Source organism: Ictidomys tridecemlineatus, chromosome 6 (genome assembly GCF_052094955.1).
Source record: "Ictidomys tridecemlineatus isolate mIctTri1 chromosome 6, mIctTri1.hap1, whole genome shotgun sequence".
Classification (NCBI taxonomy): domain Eukaryota; kingdom Metazoa; phylum Chordata; class Mammalia; order Rodentia; family Sciuridae; genus Ictidomys; species Ictidomys tridecemlineatus.
In genome coordinates, this window is record NC_135482.1 from 159,014,814 (window position 1) to 159,035,755 (window position 20,942).

Consider the following 20,942-nt stretch of genomic DNA (forward strand, 5'->3'; position numbering starts at 1 on the left):
TTCACGGCTCAGCCAATCACAGGCTGTTACGTCATTGATCGGCGCCGGAAGACTTCCAGCCGCCGCGGAGCGTCCGGGGCTGCGTTTGGGGTAGATTTGAACCGCACTCATAGGGGTTGACGGGTGATCAGTGTCCGCCGTCGCGGATGGCCAGGGACCTGATAGGGCCGGCGCTGCCGCCTGGTTTCAAGGCCCGCGGGACAGCAGAGGACGAGGAGCGGGACCCGAGCCCGGGTAAGCGGCGGCAAGTCCCCTGCCCGCCAGGCCCATCGTTCCCTCTCTGATCCGGCCCTGCTGTCTGAGAAAAGGTCTGGGCACATGAAGGCGGAGGAGTGAGGAGTGGGTGCGGGCCGCCTCGAGCTTATTCTCTTTCCCAAGTCCTACGAGTGGGGAGAAGCCTGCTCAGAAACCGAGCTTTGGTCCGAACGACGATACATTCCCACTAGGTGCTCCTTGCCCGCGACGCTGTGCTAATTGATGAGTACACTGTTCAGTCGTTCAATTCCTCCTCGCTACTGTGTAAGGAAAGAACTTCCTGTGTTACAAGTGGGGACGTCGACAAGTGAGGCCAAGATGCCCAGATCACTCAGCTCGTCAGTAGTGGAGCCCACATTAGAACGAAGCTGCTCCCCTAGCTTCTTCCCAGTAGCTCTTTCTATCGTTCAAGACCTTGGCAGAAGATCCGATACCCACTAGCCCCAGACCTGCCTGCTCATTTTGTCATTCCATCGACTCACACAGCTCAGTACTCCCACTAGTCCGAGTTTCTGCACGCTTCCTCAACTCTGTGCTTTATTCGGGCCTCAGGTTGAACTTACTAGACCTCTCTGACAACCTCCTATCTGTCTTCAAGGCCCAATTTAAGTGTTACTTCAGCGAAATCTTTCCCAACTCTCCCAAGCATTTATCCTCAGGGATTTTCCTTGTTGAAAGTTGAAGAAAAAATGTAGGTAAATTCCACTGGGTGAATATTCTGCAATTTATTTATCCATTTTAATATTGATGGACTTTGAGTGGTTTCCATTTTTTGCCTGAACAAAAAGTTGTGCTGTGCATTGTAATACATGTCTTATGGAAGATTCTTCTAGCTTCAAAGTACCAAACTTCTCATCATATATGAGAATTCTAGTTATCTTGTGTTCTCCGTAATACTTAGTTTTCTGTCTTTTTAATCTGATGTTTTTTAGCTAGAATCTCGTGGTTGTTTTAATTGACAATCTTTTCTTGGGAGTGGGGGTTGTTGGTTGACCGTTTGGACATGTGTACAAGTCATTTGCTCATTTTTCCATTGAGATTTATAGAGTTCTTTATATAGTCTAGATATGTCACTTTTCGGATATATGCATTAGAGTGGATAGAAATAGCCTCTCTGATTCTATAGTTTTATTTTAACTCTCTCATCGATATGTTTTGATGAACAGAAATTTTTAGCATTCTGATTTGTAATTTTCTATATTCTGTTCAAGAAATCTTTGCCTACTCTAAGGTTATAAAGCTATTCTATGTGTTCTTATAAAAGCATTGTTGTTTCAGCTCCCATGTTTACTTTAACAATCCATTTGTAATTGATATTTGCTTGTAGTATAAGCTAGGGATGAAGTTTTTTCCTCCTCTGGATCTCCAGTTGGCCTGGCCCATATTGAACTAACTATTCCTTCTCTGCTGTACTACAATGTCATCACCTTCCTGAGGGTGACCAATATATGTGAATCTAAGTTTTTTTTTCATATTCTAGCAAAATATATATAATCTGAGGTATATCATATTAACCATTTTTAAGTACTCAGTGGCATTAGGTATATTTACATTGTTGTGTAACCATCACTATCATTCATCTCTAGAACTTTTTTATTTTGCAATACTGAAACTGTATCATTAAACAAAATTCCCCATTCCTCCCTCCCCCAATCCATGGTAATCATCATTCTACTTTCTTTTTTGCTTTTATGAAATTGACTGTTATTAAGTGTCTCATAAGTGGAACCAAACAGTGGTATTTGTTACTATTGTTATTGTTGTTTTGTAACTGTCTTATTTCACTTACCAAAATATCTTCATGTTTCATCCATTTACCACACAACAGAATTTCCTTCAAGTGGAGATTCTTGAACCCAGTATGATATCTGCCCTGTGTTCCTCACACTCAGGCTAACTAAGAAAAAAATCACTGATGAGGGAGACCAGTTCAGAGGAGGAAGGAGATCATAGATCTGTGATGGAATGAGTAAACATCATTCAAATATATATTCTGGAAATAGACTGCTTAGAAATGTCCCCTGAAATCATGTCATGTTAAAAACAGTGAGGTACAAACGTTTTCTTAAAACCAATCCACATGCTTCAGATGTTCCTCTGCAAACCTAAGGGAAGCTTTGGCCATTTTGACACTAACTTTAGTTCCTGATCTATAGTGACTTTTACCTCCATTAATTGAAGCTGCATTTATAGTCACACTCTGGACCCTATCCTACCTCCAGAAACTTAAATTCAGATCTCATTCTCAGCAGAAACGCCTTATTAACCCTCATCCTCACTCAGTTACTCCTATCCCATTTGTCTTTTATCTTTGTTTTTACCTCATTGAGGTGTCCAGTCTCTATGTGTCTAGATTCTCTCTTCAATTATTTTTGTCCCTGATCCACCTAGGCTCTAGGGCCCATCCACTTTTGCTGGTGCTTTCCATTTCCTTATTTCATCAAGTATTCTGTTAAACCCATCCAGCAGAAAAGAAACCTAGCCCTGGATCACTACAAAGGTTTATCTCAGTAAGCCTATGTCTAGGCTGCCAAATGCTGCTAAGAGAAATCTCAAACTTCCATAGAATAATGATACTAAAAATTATAGTCTCTTCCCTGTTTCCTTAATTCTACCCAGGAATCCTCACAGGTTTCACTTAGGTTTCTTCCCCTCATTAGCATCCCTGGCACACACTCACAAGTGTGTATGTGTGTGTGTGTGTGTGTTTGTTTTTCTGATGATTGAACCCAAGGCCTTGCACATGCTGAGCAAGAATTCTACCACTGAGCCATATTCCCAGCCTGTAACTGTGGCTTTTTAATACCTTCTTTTTCTTTCTTAAACTTTATATCTCTCTTTGTACTTCAAAGTGGATGCCATCATAATAGAACTTCCCAGAAGTTGGTTACAATAACTAAAAACGTTCTTGAATCTATTCTTGTCTTCCTTTCATAACAGTGGAAGAGGTGTCCTGTGCCCTTCCAACACAAATTCTACATTTTACTCTGGATTCCTTCTTTTTTCTCAGGGCTTCACACCCTTAACATTTAACCACATGTTCAAATCTTTCCCATCTTTTAAGAAAATTCTACTTCATACCTCCCACTAGCTGCTCTTCTCTTACTGTCTCTGGATCCTCCATTTTATCCTAACCCCACTGCATCCTGGCTTCTGCTCTTGCCAGGCCACTGAGACTACCCTCACCATTTCTCTGTGGAAATAAATATCATTTTATTGCTATATTCAAGGCTTCTTTTCATTCCTGATCTTGCTTGAGCTCACAGTAGCATGTAACCCCACTGATCCTTCCTTCTCTCCTCTCTTGGTCTCAGCCATCCCAAACACCTTTCTGTTCTCTGTGAGCTTGGCTTCTTTGCTTTTACTCGTTAGCAGATAACATTTCCGTCTGATCAAATGACTTTTTTTTCAATCCTCACCTGCTTTACCCAGCTAACTCTCTTATATTTTAGGCTCCAGTCAACCATCACTTTTTCTAGGAAACATTCTCTGGACATTTCTACCTATGGCCTGTGAAAGACTAGGTTGAGTGCTCCTTCCATAGCTTAATCGTGTTATGGGATAAGCGTTTTTCATGAAAGGACCAGATAATAAATATTTTAGGCTTTGCAGATTAACATATATATAACAAGAGAAAACAATTTCTTTTTCAGTACTGAGGATTGAATGCAGGGGTACTTTCCCACTAAGCTATATTCCCAACCCTTTATGTGTTTTATTTTGCTAAGTTGCCAGGCTGGTCTCAGACTTGGAATCTTGTGTCGATCTTCCAAGTAGGTGCGATTATAGGCATGTGCCACTGTACCCAGCTCAAATGTCTGCAAATTTTTGTTGCAATTCAAAACATAACATGATGAAGTACATGTTTTTTTTTTTTTAACAAGTCTACTAATGAGAAGAATGGCATTACCATTCTTCTCATTAGTAGACTTTTCATTTAATTGGGATTCAGGGTTGATGTCCCCAAACATCAAAATCAATTGCAAAACAAAGCAATTGCAGATATTCATCGGTTAATGTTAATGCTGACTGTAATGAGATTTTATATATTATACTGAGTCCGTTTTTTGTATGCATAATTCTGTGTGATAGATGTTGCAAGGAAAATACAATGAAACCTAAGCATGACCCCGTTCTCATGGAACTTGTAATGATGTAAAATTACCATTGCAGAGGGAGAGCTTCTTTTTTTGGTGGTACTGGGGATTGAACCCAGGGCCTTGCACATACGAGGCAAGCCCTCTACCAACTCAGCTATATCCCCTGCCTGAAGAGGAGCTTCTTAATCATAAGAGTCACAGATTTAGGAAAGATATGAAAAAGTTCATTACATGTGCCTAAGATCATTTTTGAAATAAATTACATAGTTCAGAAGACAGAAACTTATAAAAAAAATAAAGCCAGGAATGTCCTTAATTTTATTAGGAAGTCAATAATGTAGATTCATTTGCACTTTCAATATTCTTTTTCTTTATTTTACCATCTCTTAGTATTCTGTTATTTCCTTATATAATACTTATTTCTCTTGATTCAGCTCAAATAGAAATTAATGATTTGGTGCATGTTTGTAATCCCAGAAACTCGGGGAGAGGCTAAGGGAGGAGGATCACATGTTTGAGGCCAGCTTCAGCAACTTAGCAAGACTCTGTCTCAAAATATAAAATAAAAAGGGCTGGGGATGTAGTTCCGTGGTAGAGCAGCCCTGGGTTCAATCTCTATTGCCAACAGAATAAAATAGATATTGATGATTTTATGTACTGAATGTCACTTATTTGCATCATCATTTTAAAAGATAAGGACATGTGTTCTTGGATGAGTTTTATCTTTATCTGCTTATTATGGGTGTTTGTTTGTTTGTTTGTTTTGAGACAGGTCTCGCTAAATTGCTTAGGGCCTTGCTAAATTGCTGAGGCTGGCTTCGAACTTGCAATCTTCCTGCCTCAGCCTCCCAAGTCAGTAGGATTATTCTTCTTTTTAAATTTATATCCTACTTTTAAAACTCAAGGCAAATTTATCTGTTAGTTATAATACCAAGGACAGCACATATTTAGACCATATTAAGCTCTTTAATTACTTGAATTGTATAAAAGAATAATAAAATTTCTTTTTGATACAAACCAGTCTAAAACTCTCCAGTAGTGTCCACTTGATAGTTACATTGATAGCACCCACATATAAGAAAAGGAAGAAATAAAAGAAAAAATCCCTCTTTAATATTTAAAACCAAGAACAGGATGAAAAGAACTAATCACTATGAGAGCAAAACACAGTTCCCAATCTCCTAGCAGGATAGATTATTCTTTGAGGTCAGAGTTCAGATATAATCACATTTATAGTTGGAGGACATTTGCATACTGAGGCATTAAGTATTCTTCAATAAACAGAAGACATAGGTATGAATGTGATTCTTAAGTTTTAATGTTTTCCTATTTTTGCTGCTTTACTATAAGGCAATGCAATAGTGGAAGTTTAACATTTATTTTCTAAAACTCTTTCCTTTAAAGATACAAATACTGAAAGTACATCAAAATTTTTTATACTTAATTTTGAATTTTTAAGTCGACTTATTGAGTATAAGCACTTGTTCTATATGTCTTCAAAGTTTTTGCTTTAACCTCTAAAAACAGGTTTGTTTTTTTTTTTTCATTTCAAATCATAAGTATTCTGGGTAAGAGGAATCACTCATCTGCCTGTGACCTTTTAGGAAAGCTGTTTTGTTGAAGTGCTGTACCTATACTTAACCTAAATTTGAGTGGACTATGCTTTACTGTATTTAAATGATGAATTCAGTTTCAGAAGTTAAACTTTTTATTTGCAATTTCAAAAAAAAATCACTGTTCTATAGTAATACTCCAGACAGATAGGGAAAAAAAATTAGAAGTAGGTCAGTGATCCCCAAACTAGCCTTAATTTCTCCCCTGAGGTTTACACTAGTATGCTCAAGTACTGCCTGTGAAAAACAAACCTTGACTCTTCCCACTAAACCTCTTCTCTTAGTCTAGAAGTCTCCCGACATGAGAGAATTCCATTTCCATCCAGTTATAAGACTTATACTCTTGTTTGATTTTTTTCCCCTTCACTTCTTACATCTACATAGATTAGCAAATACTCTTTGTTCTTCCTCCAAAGTATGTTGCAGATAAAACCATTTCTTAACTTTCTAATATATATTTCCTACTCTTAATATCTCATCTGTTGTCTAAAAGCAGCTTTTAAAAAATTTTTCAGTTAATTCAGGTCTCTTCTGACTGAAAACCTTCTTATAACTGCCTATTGTAATTAAAATCCAAACTCCTTTTCATAGCCTATACTCACATTTATTAAGCACTTATTACTCCAGATACTTTGCATATATTAACTGATGTTGTCTTCACACCTATCCTGGGAAGTTGAAACTATTGCTAACTCATTTTTACAAAGTAAGACTATAACACAGGAAGGTTAAGTAACTTCTCCAAGTCACACAGCTAATAAGTGACTGGGCTGTGATTCAGGATGGATGAATCTGACTCCAAAGCACAGAATCTTGCCCCTTTATGCCATCCAGCTTTATCTTGTCATTTTACTTACTTTGCTTTAGCCATGCTGGCCTTTTTGTTCCTTGAGTGTATAAAGCCTGTTCTCTCCATAGGATTCCCCACGCCCCCACAGACTCTTTTATCTAAAATGCTGATTTATTGATTTACATATGCTAGGGATTGAACCCAAGGGTATTTTACCACTGAACTGCATACTCAGTTCTTTTATTTATTTATTTTTATTTTGAGACAGAGTATCACTTAGTTGCTGAAGCTGGCCTCAAACTTGCATTCCTCCTGCCTTAGCCTCCTGAGTCTTTGGAATTATAGGCATACACACTGTATGTGGCTAGAATCTTATTCTTTTAGATCATTGCATGGCCAGTCAGCTCATCATTTAATTTCATCTAAAGGCCTTCTCAGGGAGGTGTTCCTGACTACTTAGAAACCTCTCACATGGCAGGTGTGGTGGCAAATACCTGTAATCTCAGCTACTCAGGAGGCTAAGTCAGGAGGATCAAAATTCAAGGCTAGTCCGGGCAACTTGGCAAGAACCTATCTCAAAAATAAAAATTTTAAAAATTACTCTCTCACATATTTTCCTATTTTGTAGCAGCACTTCAACTATCTGGATTGATCTTCTTTCTTTTTATGTTTGCTTCTTTGGAAGTATTTGTTCAATAAATATTTGTTGGATGGGTGGTTGGATGTTGACTCTGTTGAATATTGGTCAGTTTAGTAGTCAAGGAAGCATAAGATTCATCCTCTTGTTTGAATAGGCTCTGAAATCACACTGGTGTCATATCCCAGCTCCACTGTTTAGTTGTGTGAAGTTGGGCAAGTTATGTATAATCTTTCTGTGCCTCATTTCTTCATCTATAAAGTAGAAATAAAATAATACCTCCCTAGTAAAATTGTTGTCAGAATTAAATAAGTTAATGAATATAGACCTCTTTAAACAGTACCCAGAACATAAGAACTCAAGACATGTTATTTGTTGTTTAATGACTGTCATACTCAGAATGCTGTTTGGAAATTTATATTTTCAGGCCTTCTTTCAGGCCAATTGAATCATAATCTCTGAGAAAAGGGCTCAGGGGTTTTGTTTGTTTGTTTGTTTTTTGGTTTTTTTTTTTTTTTTTTTTTTTTTGGTTGGTTGGTTTTGATTTTGGGGTTTTTTTTGGGGGGGGGTTGGTAATGTTTTGACTAGTCTGATAAACATCCAGTTTGGGGAATTAGTACAGTATACTTTTGGCATCACCACTGAGGATTAGCATGGACAGTTGTGTCTATAATATCATGCATTGACACCAGGCAGTAATTTTTTTAATTTTGCTGAGCAAAGTGCTCTAGCAAGTTGTCCTCAAAGACCCTCACTCTCTTCCCAGCATCTCTACCACAGTGTAGCCTCATTCTTTTTTCTTTCTCTACGATCAAGCAGTAAAAATGACAGTGACTAATTTTGTTTGTGCTTAAAAAAATCAGATTGAAAAGGAAACTGAGAAATATTGTGATGCCAGTAAAGACATTTTTTAAAGTTGTAGCTGTTAGAAATCAGAATGAATCATTTTTTATTTTCAATACATATGGTATGGAATGGCAAGTTTGTTGGTTGGTTAGCTCCATGACATAAATGTTGCTTACCATATGCTGTTGATAAAAAAACATAATCAGAAGCCGTATTGGTAGGTATTCTTCCAACCAATGCAAAAATTGCCAATTATCAGAGAAATATGTTATTTGTTATAAGTTTGGGTATTAAAGATTTTGTGACTTTCATAAAAGAAGTGGTATAAGATCTGATTTCAGCCTTCCTGGAGTTTTTGTCTTTCTGACAAACACAGGAGAGATTTAGATTCAAGTCCATAATAAATGATAGGCAGCCAGTGCTGTGAATTTCAGAAAAGAAAGTGAAAAATATCAGCTAGGAGGCCTCAGTTAAATAGTCAAGGCTAGTTATGATACACACAACAAATCTTCTTTAGTTGCAGGACCAGCTCTGCCCCCCAATTATAAAAGCAGTAGTTCAGATTCGTCAGACAGTGACGAGGACAGTAGTTCTTTGTCTGAAGAAGGAAATCAAGAATCCGAAGAAGATGACACTGGTCCAACTGCAAGGTAAGTCACTTAAATTTAACAAACCAAGTTGCAGACCTAGCATAAGTTGACTGGAACATATAGCTAGTAAAGGGATATTTATATAGTGCAGGAGGAAATGATTTTATATGGCATTTCATCATAAAGTAAACCTTTTATAAAGAAGTTTATTCTAGTAGTGTATAGGCTGTGGAGATATTTTAAATTTCAATAAAATTCTTATAAAAGAATTTTTTCTTAAAGTATATCGAAGTGACTAAATATATCAAATAAACCACAGAATTTCTTTTATTTAAAATTGTATATGCAATAGATATTTGTTTAAATAAATCAATGATTTTCTTCTAATCTACCCTCATTCACCCTGGATCCATGTAAATAAGAAGTTGTATCTTTGTTATTGGGTAACAAGGTATTTTGATGCATTTAAAAAATTATGAGACAGGACTGGGATTGTGGCTCAGTGGTGGAGCACTTGTCTAGCATGTGTGAGGCACTGAGTTTGATTCTCAGCACCACATAAAAAATAAATAAAGGCATTGTGTCCATCTATAACTAATAAAAATATTTTTTAAAAAAATTATGAGACAAAAAGACCCTTAAGTGAGACTAAAAGCCAAATTCATATGCTTTTCACTAAGAAACATTTAGTGAAATCTTCTTCCATTTAGTGGAATCTTTAATACTACAGAAAATATAGAATACTGATATAGTGCCTCTTTAAAATATGACCAATCTCTATTTTAAGCCAAAAAATAAATTCCAGGAAAAGATTAATTAAGAACTACTATATTGTCCATTTTTTATTATTTGGCAAGATTAATTTATTGATTTAGTGTTTACACAATTAGTTAAACTTAATACTTCCTTTAAAAATTAAAATTTTTCTTTATGAGAAATTTTTGACATATGCATTAAGATCTACTACTGTGTTTTCAGAAAACAGAGGAGAAATCAGGACGACGACGATGATGATGGGTTTTTTGGACCAGCCCTTCCTCCTGGATTTAAAAAGCAGGATGATTCTCCTCCCAGGTAATAATGTGTAATATTTCAGGCTAGTCTCTTTTAATATTTCACTGTCTGTTAATTGATTAAAGAGTTTTCTGAAATTATTTTTAACATATATTTTCATAACATTTGAAATGGGTCATTAATAGGAAAAAATAATTATTTCCAATAATAAACAAATATTCACATGTTTTTGACACTTATATGAATTATTTAAAAAATGTCCACATCTCTTATTTGATAGTCACAAAAGTGTTTGGTGATAGACTGGATGGAATATTATCCCTTTTCCTGATTAAACAAATACAGTGGCACCCATAATAAGTGGTAGACCATGGGCTTGGATCCTGATGTTCTGACTTGTTATTCAATTATTTTCTTAGATATTTATTGATAGAAAAACAAACCCCTATATGTCAAATTAGACAATTTCTCTGAACATCAAATTTGTCTTATGTAAAATAGAACAATGACATACACCTTTCTAGATGTTACAATGGTTGAGATTTCCTACTCTCATGCATACAACATGTTTTTGTCTGTGTGTGTGTCTTACATGGTGACTAGCCCAGAGTAAGTATATAGAAAACGTTGATTCCTGTTGTCTTCTCAGAACTGCAAAATTTTAAAGTATTGAACATAAAATTATATACTAAATTGTATATAATTCGTACCATAGATACCAGTTTGCAAGGCCAAACAGAAAAGATAACCAGAGTTTATAATCACCATGTAGCAAGTCCTCTTTCCATGTACTCTATTTCTTTTAGATATGACAAGGATAGGCAAATACCACCTTTTTTTTTTTTAGTCCCAAAGCTAAGAATGACTTTCACATTTTTTTAAATGGATGTATTTTTTAATATCTTTATTTTGTTTATTTATCTTTATGTGGTGCTGAGGATGGAACCCAGTGCCTCACATGTGCGAGGCAAGAGCTCTGCCACTGAGCCACAATCCCAGCCCCAGACTTTCACATTTTTTAATTACAAAAAAAGTCTCCTGTGGCCCTCCAACTTTAGAATTTACTGCCTAGCCAGGCATGGTGGCACATGCCTGTAATCCCAGTAGCTTGGGAGGCTAAGGCAGGAGGATCACAATTTCAAAGCCATCCTCAGCAATTTAGTGAGGTCCTAAGCAACTTAGCAAGACCCTATCTCAAAATAAAACATAAAAACAGCCGGGGATATGGCTCAGTGGTTAAGTACCCTGAGTTCAATCCCTGATACCAAAAAATAAAAAATAAAATAAATAAAATTTACTGCTTAGCCCTTCAGAGAAAATTTGCTGCCTCCTGTTATAAAGCATTTTTTAAAAACAAAAGCACATTATACATGGATCATCTCTAATCTGAAAACCTGAAATTCAGAATGCTCCAAAATCTGAAACTTTTTGAGCACTGACATTACAGGACAAGTCTGATGGTTCAGTGTTTCCTTTGTGTTATACACAAATCATTTAAAATATTGACATTGATGTAACTATCAGGCTATGTATGAGTTGGATTTGAAACATAAATGAATTTCATTTTTAGATTTAGGTCCCATCCCCAAGATATATCTATATCTATATATGCAGATATTCCAAAATCTGAAAAAAATAAAGCCACATCATAAACAAAACAACATAAAATATTTCAAAATCTGAAATTTGAAACACTTCTGGTCCAAAGCATTTTGGCTAAGGACTCAACCTATACTTAGATCTATAGCAGTTTCTTTCTTGAGAATTACATTTGGCAATAATAAGCTCTATGTGTAAATAAATAGCTAGTAGCATAAATTAGCGTAAAAAACTCATACACAACTATAGCATGCCGTGGTTATATTTACTGTATTCTAGGATTTTATAGACTACTACTTTTATTTCAACAAACCGCCTGAGGCCAGAAAATTGAACTATAATTGCAGGCATAGCTCTACTAAAAATTATACTCAGAAAAACCCATGCTGTACTTCCTTCTAGCTTATAAATAATAACTAATTGGATACAGCAGTGCCAGACTTCCATGTCTTTCATCTGCAAAATTGTTATGCTTAAAAAGGTTTCATGAACCAAGACAGGAGGTTATTAAATGGTCAAATTCAGAACCCAGACTTTCTGGCTCTGGATACTGTTTCTTCCCTGCCAAGAAGTCTATCTGTGAGACTCTAATTGAGCACAGTGCAACCTGGGGGATTTAGCTTAGGACTTCAGTGCCATCTGTGTCAGTTACACTGGCACAGCAACAACTATGGAAAAAACATTGGTACAAAAGCAAGGGTGAAGAAACTGGTAAGTATTAACAGGAGAAAAGGTGTATTTTTTCCATACATAAAATCAGGCTCTGGTGGGAGGGGAGGGGAGGGGAAGCGGGGATAGGAAGGGTAGCAGAATAGAATAGACATTATGATTGCTGTATGTATATGGGTGATTCTAGGATCAGTGTGATTCTGCAATCTGTACAATCAGAAAAATGAGAAATTATACCCCATTGATTCAAATGTATGAATTGCCAAGATCATTGTAATGTCATGTGTAGCTAATAAAAAAATAAAAATAAATGCTAATATAGGAGAAAGAGAATGATGGCTTTTCTCTCTCAAGAATAAATCCAAGTAATAATAATCATAAATATTAGTATTTATGGTGCCAAATAGAGAAAATAAAGAGGAAAAAAAAACACAGAAAAAAATCAGTCTCAGAATTCAAGAAATTCTCTTTTTTAACTAATGTCAAAATGTTGCCTCAGAATGTGACATTGGGGCAGCTCAAAAGAAAATGACCTTTGGCATCAAATAGGCCAGGGCTTAAACTCCAGCTCAACTATTTACTGGATATGTTGATATTAGGTGTTAATTTTGTCCTAAGTGAAATGACTAGAAAGCAGGGCTTATACTGATGAGAGTTTTTTAAGGAAACAGGTACACTGGTTAAAATGTGCTTACAGCACTTTTTCCTTCTACGGATCACAATGAACTACTTGTATTCTTCATTTACACATTTTTACTGGATTATTAGGATGTTTTATAGATTTTTATATTGCCTTGGCTTTTTTTTTTTTTTCGGATACTAGGAATTGAACTGAAGGTTGCTTTTTCAGTGAGCTATAGCCCCAGTCTTTTCTTAATTTTGAGATAGTTGCTAATTTATCAAGGACCCTGCCAAGTTGCTGGGGTCCTCACTAAATTGCTGAGACCCGCATCAAACCTATGATCCTCCTGCCTCAGCCTCAGCTGAGATTACAGGCATCATGAACAGCTTATTGCCTTGGCATGCATACCATGAGTTACTGACATCTGTTGTATACACATGCTATATTTGTCTTTAGGAAAACTCAGTTTCTGCTTTAATAGTTCTGGGTATAATTATAATATCCTTATAGTATTTTCCCATGGAAAGTGAATATCACAACTGAAAGAAAACCAAGGCACTAAATAAAAAATACCTTCATAAGTTTCAATACATCTAAGGCCTTTTTAAAAAAAATTATCATTTTTATTTAGTATAGTTTTTTTTAGGAGATAGGCACACACTAGTGTCACAAAGATTGAGAATTATTGGTTTATTTCTAATTGACTAACAAATAGAAATTTTAAAATGCCAAAAATAAGTTTTTTAAGACACCAAGTAGAAAAATATTAGGTAACACTGGTGAAAATAATATGATGAATAAATTTTTATTTTCAATGTTTATTAGTATCTGGTTTTATTATTTTTGTGAACTTTTATTCTGAGAGCTACTTTAAAGTTAAGGAGAATGATAAATGTGTATTTTATTTTTCAGGCCTATAATAGGTCCTGCATTGCCACCTGGTTTCATTAAATCTGCACAGAAAAGTGACAAAGGCAGAGATGATCCAGGACAAATATCATCGCATTTCAATTCTGAGGTTTGAAAAGTTTCCATTTAAAGGAAAAGATGTAACAAAGTCAGAACTTTAGGGGTAACTGTGATCATTTGACTCAGATGTAATATAAGACTCAGTTATATTCAGATTAATTTAAAATTGTAACATATGTACATATAACCAAAAGCTGTTCAAAAACCTGAAATTCTGTTAAGAAAAACAGCAAGACTGACAGAGTGTTATCTATTTATGCTACTTACTTTGAAGGGGGATTTTAAAGTTTCAGAAAAATAGAACATGATGAAAGTTTAAGGAATCATTGTGATTTGACCTGAAGGAAAGAAAAAAGGAGGATTTTAATAATAGTCTTTATCTTAAAATTAACTCTCTCCTTTTCAGTTCTGGTACATGTATAACAAAGACACTGGTAGTTAAGTAATTTCTTATGAAAAGAAGTCAAATGATTTTGGAGTAAAGTATGAAGGCTGTTTATCTCCTTGAAAATAGCTGAAATTTATACAGCACTCTCATTGTTAGTGTATTTTACCCATACGTGGGTATCTTATCTTTATCTTCTCCACAACTGCATAAAATGAACTTTATCCATTACCTTACAGATGTCAAAGACCAAAGAAATTGGGTAATTTACCTAAGTTTACATGATTTTTGCTTATCAAAGCCATGTCTTAAACCCAGTTCATATGACTTTAAATCACATCTTCAGTCTCTTATGCTTCAATACCTTCTTACAAATGAATTCAGGTCATCAAGAGACTCCAGTTCATCTCCACTGAGAATTTACCACTAAGGTTACTCAAAGTAAATACAGCCCAATAATTAAGATCATGAACTTCAAGGTTACTTATTATTTCTACAAATGTTTCTACAGCACTTGTCATGTGTCAGGCATATAGTTACAAAAATGAATATGTCAACAAATTATGTTGTTCCTGCCTTCAGAAGACATCCAGAATCCAACCACATCTTTATCCACCATGGTCCAAGTGACCGCACATTTCATCTATTTGATTGGTTAGTGGGGAAGATGAAAGCAATATAAATGATCTCCTGATCCCACTAGTTTAAAACCTAAGAGGCAGAAACTGTCGGTCAGAACTGAAGGAAAAGCATGTTGTTGTTACTCATTTTAATAAATCTCCTAGAAGAGAGACTGGAGTTGTAGCTCAGTGATAAATTGCTTGCCTCGCATGAGTAAGGCCCTGAGTTTGATCCTTAGCACCACATAAAAATAAATAAACAAAATAAAGGTTAGATTCTTAAAAAAAAAAAAATCTCCTGGAGGAAATAGACAACCTGTAAGCCCTAGCATGAACAGCATCTAACACAGACTCATACATGGAGACCATTTGTCAAGATGACTTAATAAGAACAGGTTGAATTCAATTACCATAATACTGTTTTATCTTTGAAGTGAGTAAGGTACTTTTAGAACTGAATTAATTCATTTGGGTCAGAATTTTGTAAATTATTGCATACTATTTCTTTTTCATGAAGACTGATATAGCTCCCAAGAATGCCCTGCTTACATACATCTTATTCCAAGGAACTTTTTATATACTGTGAATAAAATTAGCTTCTAATGTGTCATCTCTGACCTAGTAATAATAAGAATCAGAATACTTCTTTGAAAAGAAGTCTAAGGCCACATCTAGATCAGGTAGAGCTTCAATAGTTTAATGAGATCTACTGTGGACTGAGGAGGAGAGATGGAACAGTCCACGTGCCATGGATTTATCATCTCTGTACAGTGTATTTGAGGAAGGCAAGGAAAAGGTCCTTATTGTTTAGTAATAGGCCAGCAGTGCATTGTTTGCTTTTTTGTTTTATTATCTTTGAGCAATCCACTTCAGTTATATTTAAGTAATTTAAAATTATTTCCAGTAACTTGTAGCTCTGCTATTGCATTAAAGGTAACATTTTATTTCCAAAGGAAACAGATAGCAGTGAGGATGAGAATATTGTTGGACCAATGCCTGCAAAAGAACCAGTTAACTATAGTGTAACAACAGAGTTTGAAAAAAGGGCCCAGAGAATGAAAGAAAAACTAACCAAAGGAGATGATGTAAGTTTTAAAGGTACTTTAATAAACTAAATAGAGGGCTGGGATATAGCTCAGTTAGTAGAGTGATTGTCTTGAATGCACAAGGCCCTGGGTTCAATCCCCAGCACCACACAAATAAATAAACAAACTAACTATCTAAATAGATTAAAAATCTAAATAATTGAAATAAACATTAATATATGTGTGTGTGTGTATACGCATGTGCTCACACTATATAATCCAGAAACAGTAAAGGAAAAGACTGGCAAATTTTTTCTACTAAAAATATTCTGTATGGGGCTGGGGTTGTGGCTCAGTGGTAGAGTGCTTGCCTCTAATGTATGAGGCCCTGGGTTCAATTCTCAGCACCACATATAAATAAAAATAAATAAATAAAGGTCCATCAACAACTAAAATGAATAAAATAAATAAAATTTTTAAAAATATATTCTGTATGGCAAGAGATAGTCAACAGAATAACAATTTGGATGAAAATATTTGTTACATGCATGGCAAATGTATATGACAAAAACATTGAACCTTTCTATTAAAGTCTATTCAGTAAATTTAAAACGTCAGTTGAGAAAAAAACATTTGTTTATACAGTATTTTTATACACACACACACACTCACACACTTCTCATGCTTCTTTTTCCTTAACTTTTTATTTCTCATAAAGGATTCATCTAAACCAATAACAAGAGAGTCATGGATGACTGAACTTCCTCCAGAAATGAAAGACTTTGGTTTAGGGCCAAGGACCTTTAAGAGAAGAGCTGATGACAAATCCGGAGATCGATCAATCTGGACAGATACTCCAGCTGATAGGGAAAGGAAAGCTAAGGTAAGAGGTTTTGTTTATGTGTTTCTGTTCACGGTGGCTCAATTTTGAAAAGCTATAAGGCAAAATTATTTAAAGGTACTACTTTTTAAAATTATGATTCCAAAGGGAAAATATTTCTTCCCTGAGGAGAAGTTATGAAGAAGAAAAGTCATACTGTATATTATTTTCTGATAAACTGCCTCATTTAAATCCCAAGAAAACCCTGAGACATAGGTTTATTGACTTCATGCTATAGAATAGGGAGAAACTAACTCTGTGACACCAGGTTATCACAGAGCTAGAAAGTGATGAGCAAAAAGTCCATTTTAGATGTTTTTAACTCCACATTCCTTGGTATTTATACAACACACTATCTACATGAAAATATATCTTTTAAACTCTATTGAAAAAACAACACTTGTATATTTTTAGCAAATTACATAATACCTCAAGAATCTCTCTCAAAATAACATCTCCATTGCACAAGCTTCATGTGACTGTAAAGATAAGCAAGAAACACCTTCATTTATATATAAATAAATCACCAAGACAAATTATAAAACATCTGTACACAAGATACATTATTATTTTCCCAGGTTCTCTTCTTAAGGCTTTTTGTTTATTTTTAAATAGTCCATTATGTGTTAGTCATTGAACCAGTGTCCCCAACACTACTCTACTCCTTGAATTTATTTCATCTAAAGGCTTTCCCTATATAAGTCTTAAATGCTTGAGTAATTGTCACTTTATGATTATAGCTTCGTCAGTTTTTATATTAACAGTTCCATATTTAGTTCATCCTGCTAATTCTGTTTGTCCTATTCTCCAAAAAGACAATTAATTCCCTTGCTTACATGAATCTTTTATTTTTGTCTATATTTATTTATAGGTTTGGGTCCTATTTCTTATATGTAAGTGGATGACTGACCTACAACTAGCTATGAGGAATCCTCCTCAGAGGAAAATATCACAGAAAAATGACACCAATGGAAACCAGGCAGTACAGTTGAATTGAAATGATTTTAATTCCTATGACTGAGTTTTTTAGACCTGGTTGTTCCTTTCTGTGCTGAAATATTTTGTTCAGTGTTTATAGTGGACATATAAGGAATTATGAATACCCCTTAAAATTTAGTATATAGTATCATTGTATACTATATCTTAACTATATCAGATCCCAAAACTGTTTATTTTCTGGTATCTTTGCTTCTATGTAAAGTTCATGAATAATTTTTGTCACAAATCTTGACCATATTTCCTTCTTGATAGATTCTCTCCAATCACTTCATATTGCTTTTTATATTTGATTTCACAATGTACATACATCTCCATAACTCTAATGCTCTTGTGTTTCACTTAGCCAACATGGCCTAAAAGAAATAAGATTGCTCTTTAGAAAGAAAGGAAAAAGTTGTGCATAAGTTAATTGACATCTATTATATCTTCAGGTTCCAGTCTTAAGATCTAACAGTTCCTTAATATTCATCTCCATTTTAACATAACATCATTTCTCTCAACACTTATAAGAACCTCTGCTTTCTGAAGAAAATTTTATGAGAAAATAAGAAACATGCTATTCCTATGTTCCTAATGTACTTTATTTTAAATGTTGTTTTAATTCATTATTAATTAGGAAAAATTATAATGAGGGCCTCCTTGATTTTTCTAAGCAAATAACATAAAAATATACTTTGAGAACAATGGTTTTCACTTATTTTTATGTGTGCCTTCCTTATTCATGATTGGGAATATATTCTATAGAAAATCATAGTGACATTTTTTCTTAGTTTGTTGAAAGTCTACCTAAATACCCCATTTATGCATGTATGCTATGATGAATGGAATTTTTGTTTTGTTCCAAATTTCAGTTGTCTGCTGTTGTTATATTTTGTATATTGACCTTGTGTTATACAACTTTGCTGTATTTGCTTGTTAGTTCCAAGAGGTTTTCTGGTAGATTTGTTGGGGATGGGGGGTTGTGTATACTCTCTGTAAATATAGTTTTTTTATTAATATGTATACCTTTTTATTTTTACTATTTTTGAAAACAAAATGGAGAATTTGTTTTTAAGCCTATTTATATTCCATCATTATTAGTCAAAACTTATCCTGAGTTTGATAAATACATGAGTTCTTGCAATTATTGTTTAGATACAGTTTTGCATTTGTTGCTTTTGAGGTTTTTTTGGCTTTGTTTGTTTGTTTTCTTATTTTCAGGAAAATCATAGAACACTAACAGATCCCTTATTATGTATATAAATACTGCTGAATGAAAGGAATTCAAGAAGCCTGGCTGAGTTCAGTTTCTTGTTACTTAATCTAAATAAAAAGAATATATTTCTTTGTCATTATATCTTAATGATATGTCTCAATAGTGTGTTATCTGTTTGCATTCCTCAGGAAACACAAGAAGCAAGAAAGTCATCTAGTAAGAAGGATGAGGAATATGTATTGTCAGGAAGAGATAAGAGGTTGGCTGAGCAGGTATCCTCATACAATGTAAGTAATAAAATTAAATATATAATCTTTTATCTTTCAATTCTCTTCTCATTTTTTTTGTTTCTTTATATGATTGCCTCTTTGCCTCATTTTCTACGCATCAATCCTGAAAAATACTTGACTGCTATATATGTATATTTATACAAAATCTTTCTATGCATTCTATGAAATATTTTTATTTTACCTAAGGTATTTATCAGAAAATTAATTACTAGAGTTAGGTAGCACTTGATCAGCAAGCAAGAGTTCTATTAAGTCATAGACATTCTCAGTTCATAAATCTAAATTATAAGCATACTTGGAGTACTTTATGGAAAAACTTAAATATCAGAGAAAAATGTTTCCAAAGTAAAATTCAATGTACATTTCTCTGATAAGATCTTATTCACTTGGCATACATCATTTTTTGTTGTTCTCTTTTCTCTTAAAAACTAGAGAGTATTCTATTTCAAATAATAAATATAAATTACTGAAACCATTGTTCCCTGAAAGGTCTACAAGTATTTAGGAAAATTATCTTCTGTTCCCTGCATTTTAGTGTGAAGCTCTATCAAAATTGATTTATTGGACATATATTGACCAGTATCACAAACAATGAAGCATAAATGAAATATTTTTGGAAACAGACCAAAACTTAACCCATTATGAAACATTTATTAAAACTGATAATGCAAAAGTCAAGTCTCCACCAAACTGAAAGAACAACTATCATTCAGAACATGTTCTCTGACCACAAGGAATTTAAGTTAAAATTCATAATAATTTAAATACCACATAACTGGAAATTAGAAAAATTCAAAATTCAAATTTTGCAACAAAGTGGAAATGATAATGAAAAGTTAGAAAATTCCTAGAACTGAATAACAGAAATGCAACATATCAAAATGTGTAGGATGCAATATGAAGTGGTGCTTAGAGCCAAATTTATAGCATAATGGTTATGTTAGAAAAGAACACTTTCTCCAAAGTGACATTTCTTATTATAAAATTACACTCCCACTTACTCTATGACACCCCAGTTTCACTCTTGGGTTCCCCTCCACACAAAAAGTAGAACATGCTATATTTATACTGACCTAAAAAAGACTTATGCAAGAATATTCATAGAAGCTTATTTATAATAGCTGAATACTACAAATAACCCAGGTATCCATTAATAAGAGAAAGAAAAACCAAACCATAGTATAAATGAAACCCTACTCAGCAATGAAAAGTAACAAATTATAAATAAATGCAGCCATGTGGATGAATCAAACTCATTGTGCTTAGTGAAAGAAGCCTGGAGCAAGTATATACTATTTATATGAAAATTTATAATATGCTAAATCAATTTATGGTGGAAGAAAATCACATTAGTAGTATTGGAGTAGGGTTGTGAGATTTGTCTAGGAAGCAGCATACAGAGCTTTCTGGAGTGATGGGAGAATTCTAGATCTTTATTGGATTATAAAGCTTAGTGGATATGTGCTTAATATTTGGGTACTTCATTGCACAAATATGTAAATTTATCTTTAAAAAAAGTTTTTAGGGGAGTATGTAATGAGGTCTGTAGGTTACCTAAAAATGCATCCAAGAAATTAGGGGTTTAATCTTATGCTAAAATTTTGGTTACTTATTATAAAATTTACTCTTCAAAATATTAATGTAATATCTTAACACTAAATCATTCATTTGGGGTTAACCCAAATCTCAGCATTTGGTAAATTGAGGACTCTTTAAAATATTACCACGAAGACAATAAAAATCAATCAATTAGAAATTAAAAATAAGCTTTTAAAAGCTGTTTAAACCATTCCATTCAAAATAAATCACTTTAAATACTATAAATTTTGGTTTAATGATTAAAT

The 20,942-nt window shown here is 34.2% G+C and overlaps 1 protein-coding gene across 2 annotated transcripts in view; it reads left to right on the forward strand.

Annotated features, from left to right (window-relative positions):
• Nucleotides 1–34: 34 nt before the first annotated feature.
• Nucleotides 35–20,942, forward strand: part of Gpalpp1 (GPALPP motifs containing 1) — a 28,836-nt gene continuing 7,928 nt past the window's right edge. The window contains exons 1-7 of one of the 2 annotated variants that reach the window (XM_005340361.5): nt 35–234; nt 8,759–8,891; nt 9,810–9,905; nt 13,648–13,753; nt 15,663–15,794; nt 16,453–16,617; nt 18,997–19,095. In XM_005340361.5, coding sequence (XP_005340418.1) covers nt 147–234; nt 8,759–8,891; nt 9,810–9,905; nt 13,648–13,753; nt 15,663–15,794; nt 16,453–16,617; nt 18,997–19,095 — 819 coding nt within the window. In that variant the 5' untranslated portion in view covers nt 35–146. Of the gene's footprint in view, nt 235–8,758; nt 8,892–9,809; nt 9,906–13,647; nt 13,754–15,662; nt 15,795–16,452; nt 16,618–17,485; nt 18,611–18,996; nt 19,096–20,942 lie in introns of those variants that run through there. The other variant, XM_021720259.3, reaches the window with a different exon arrangement.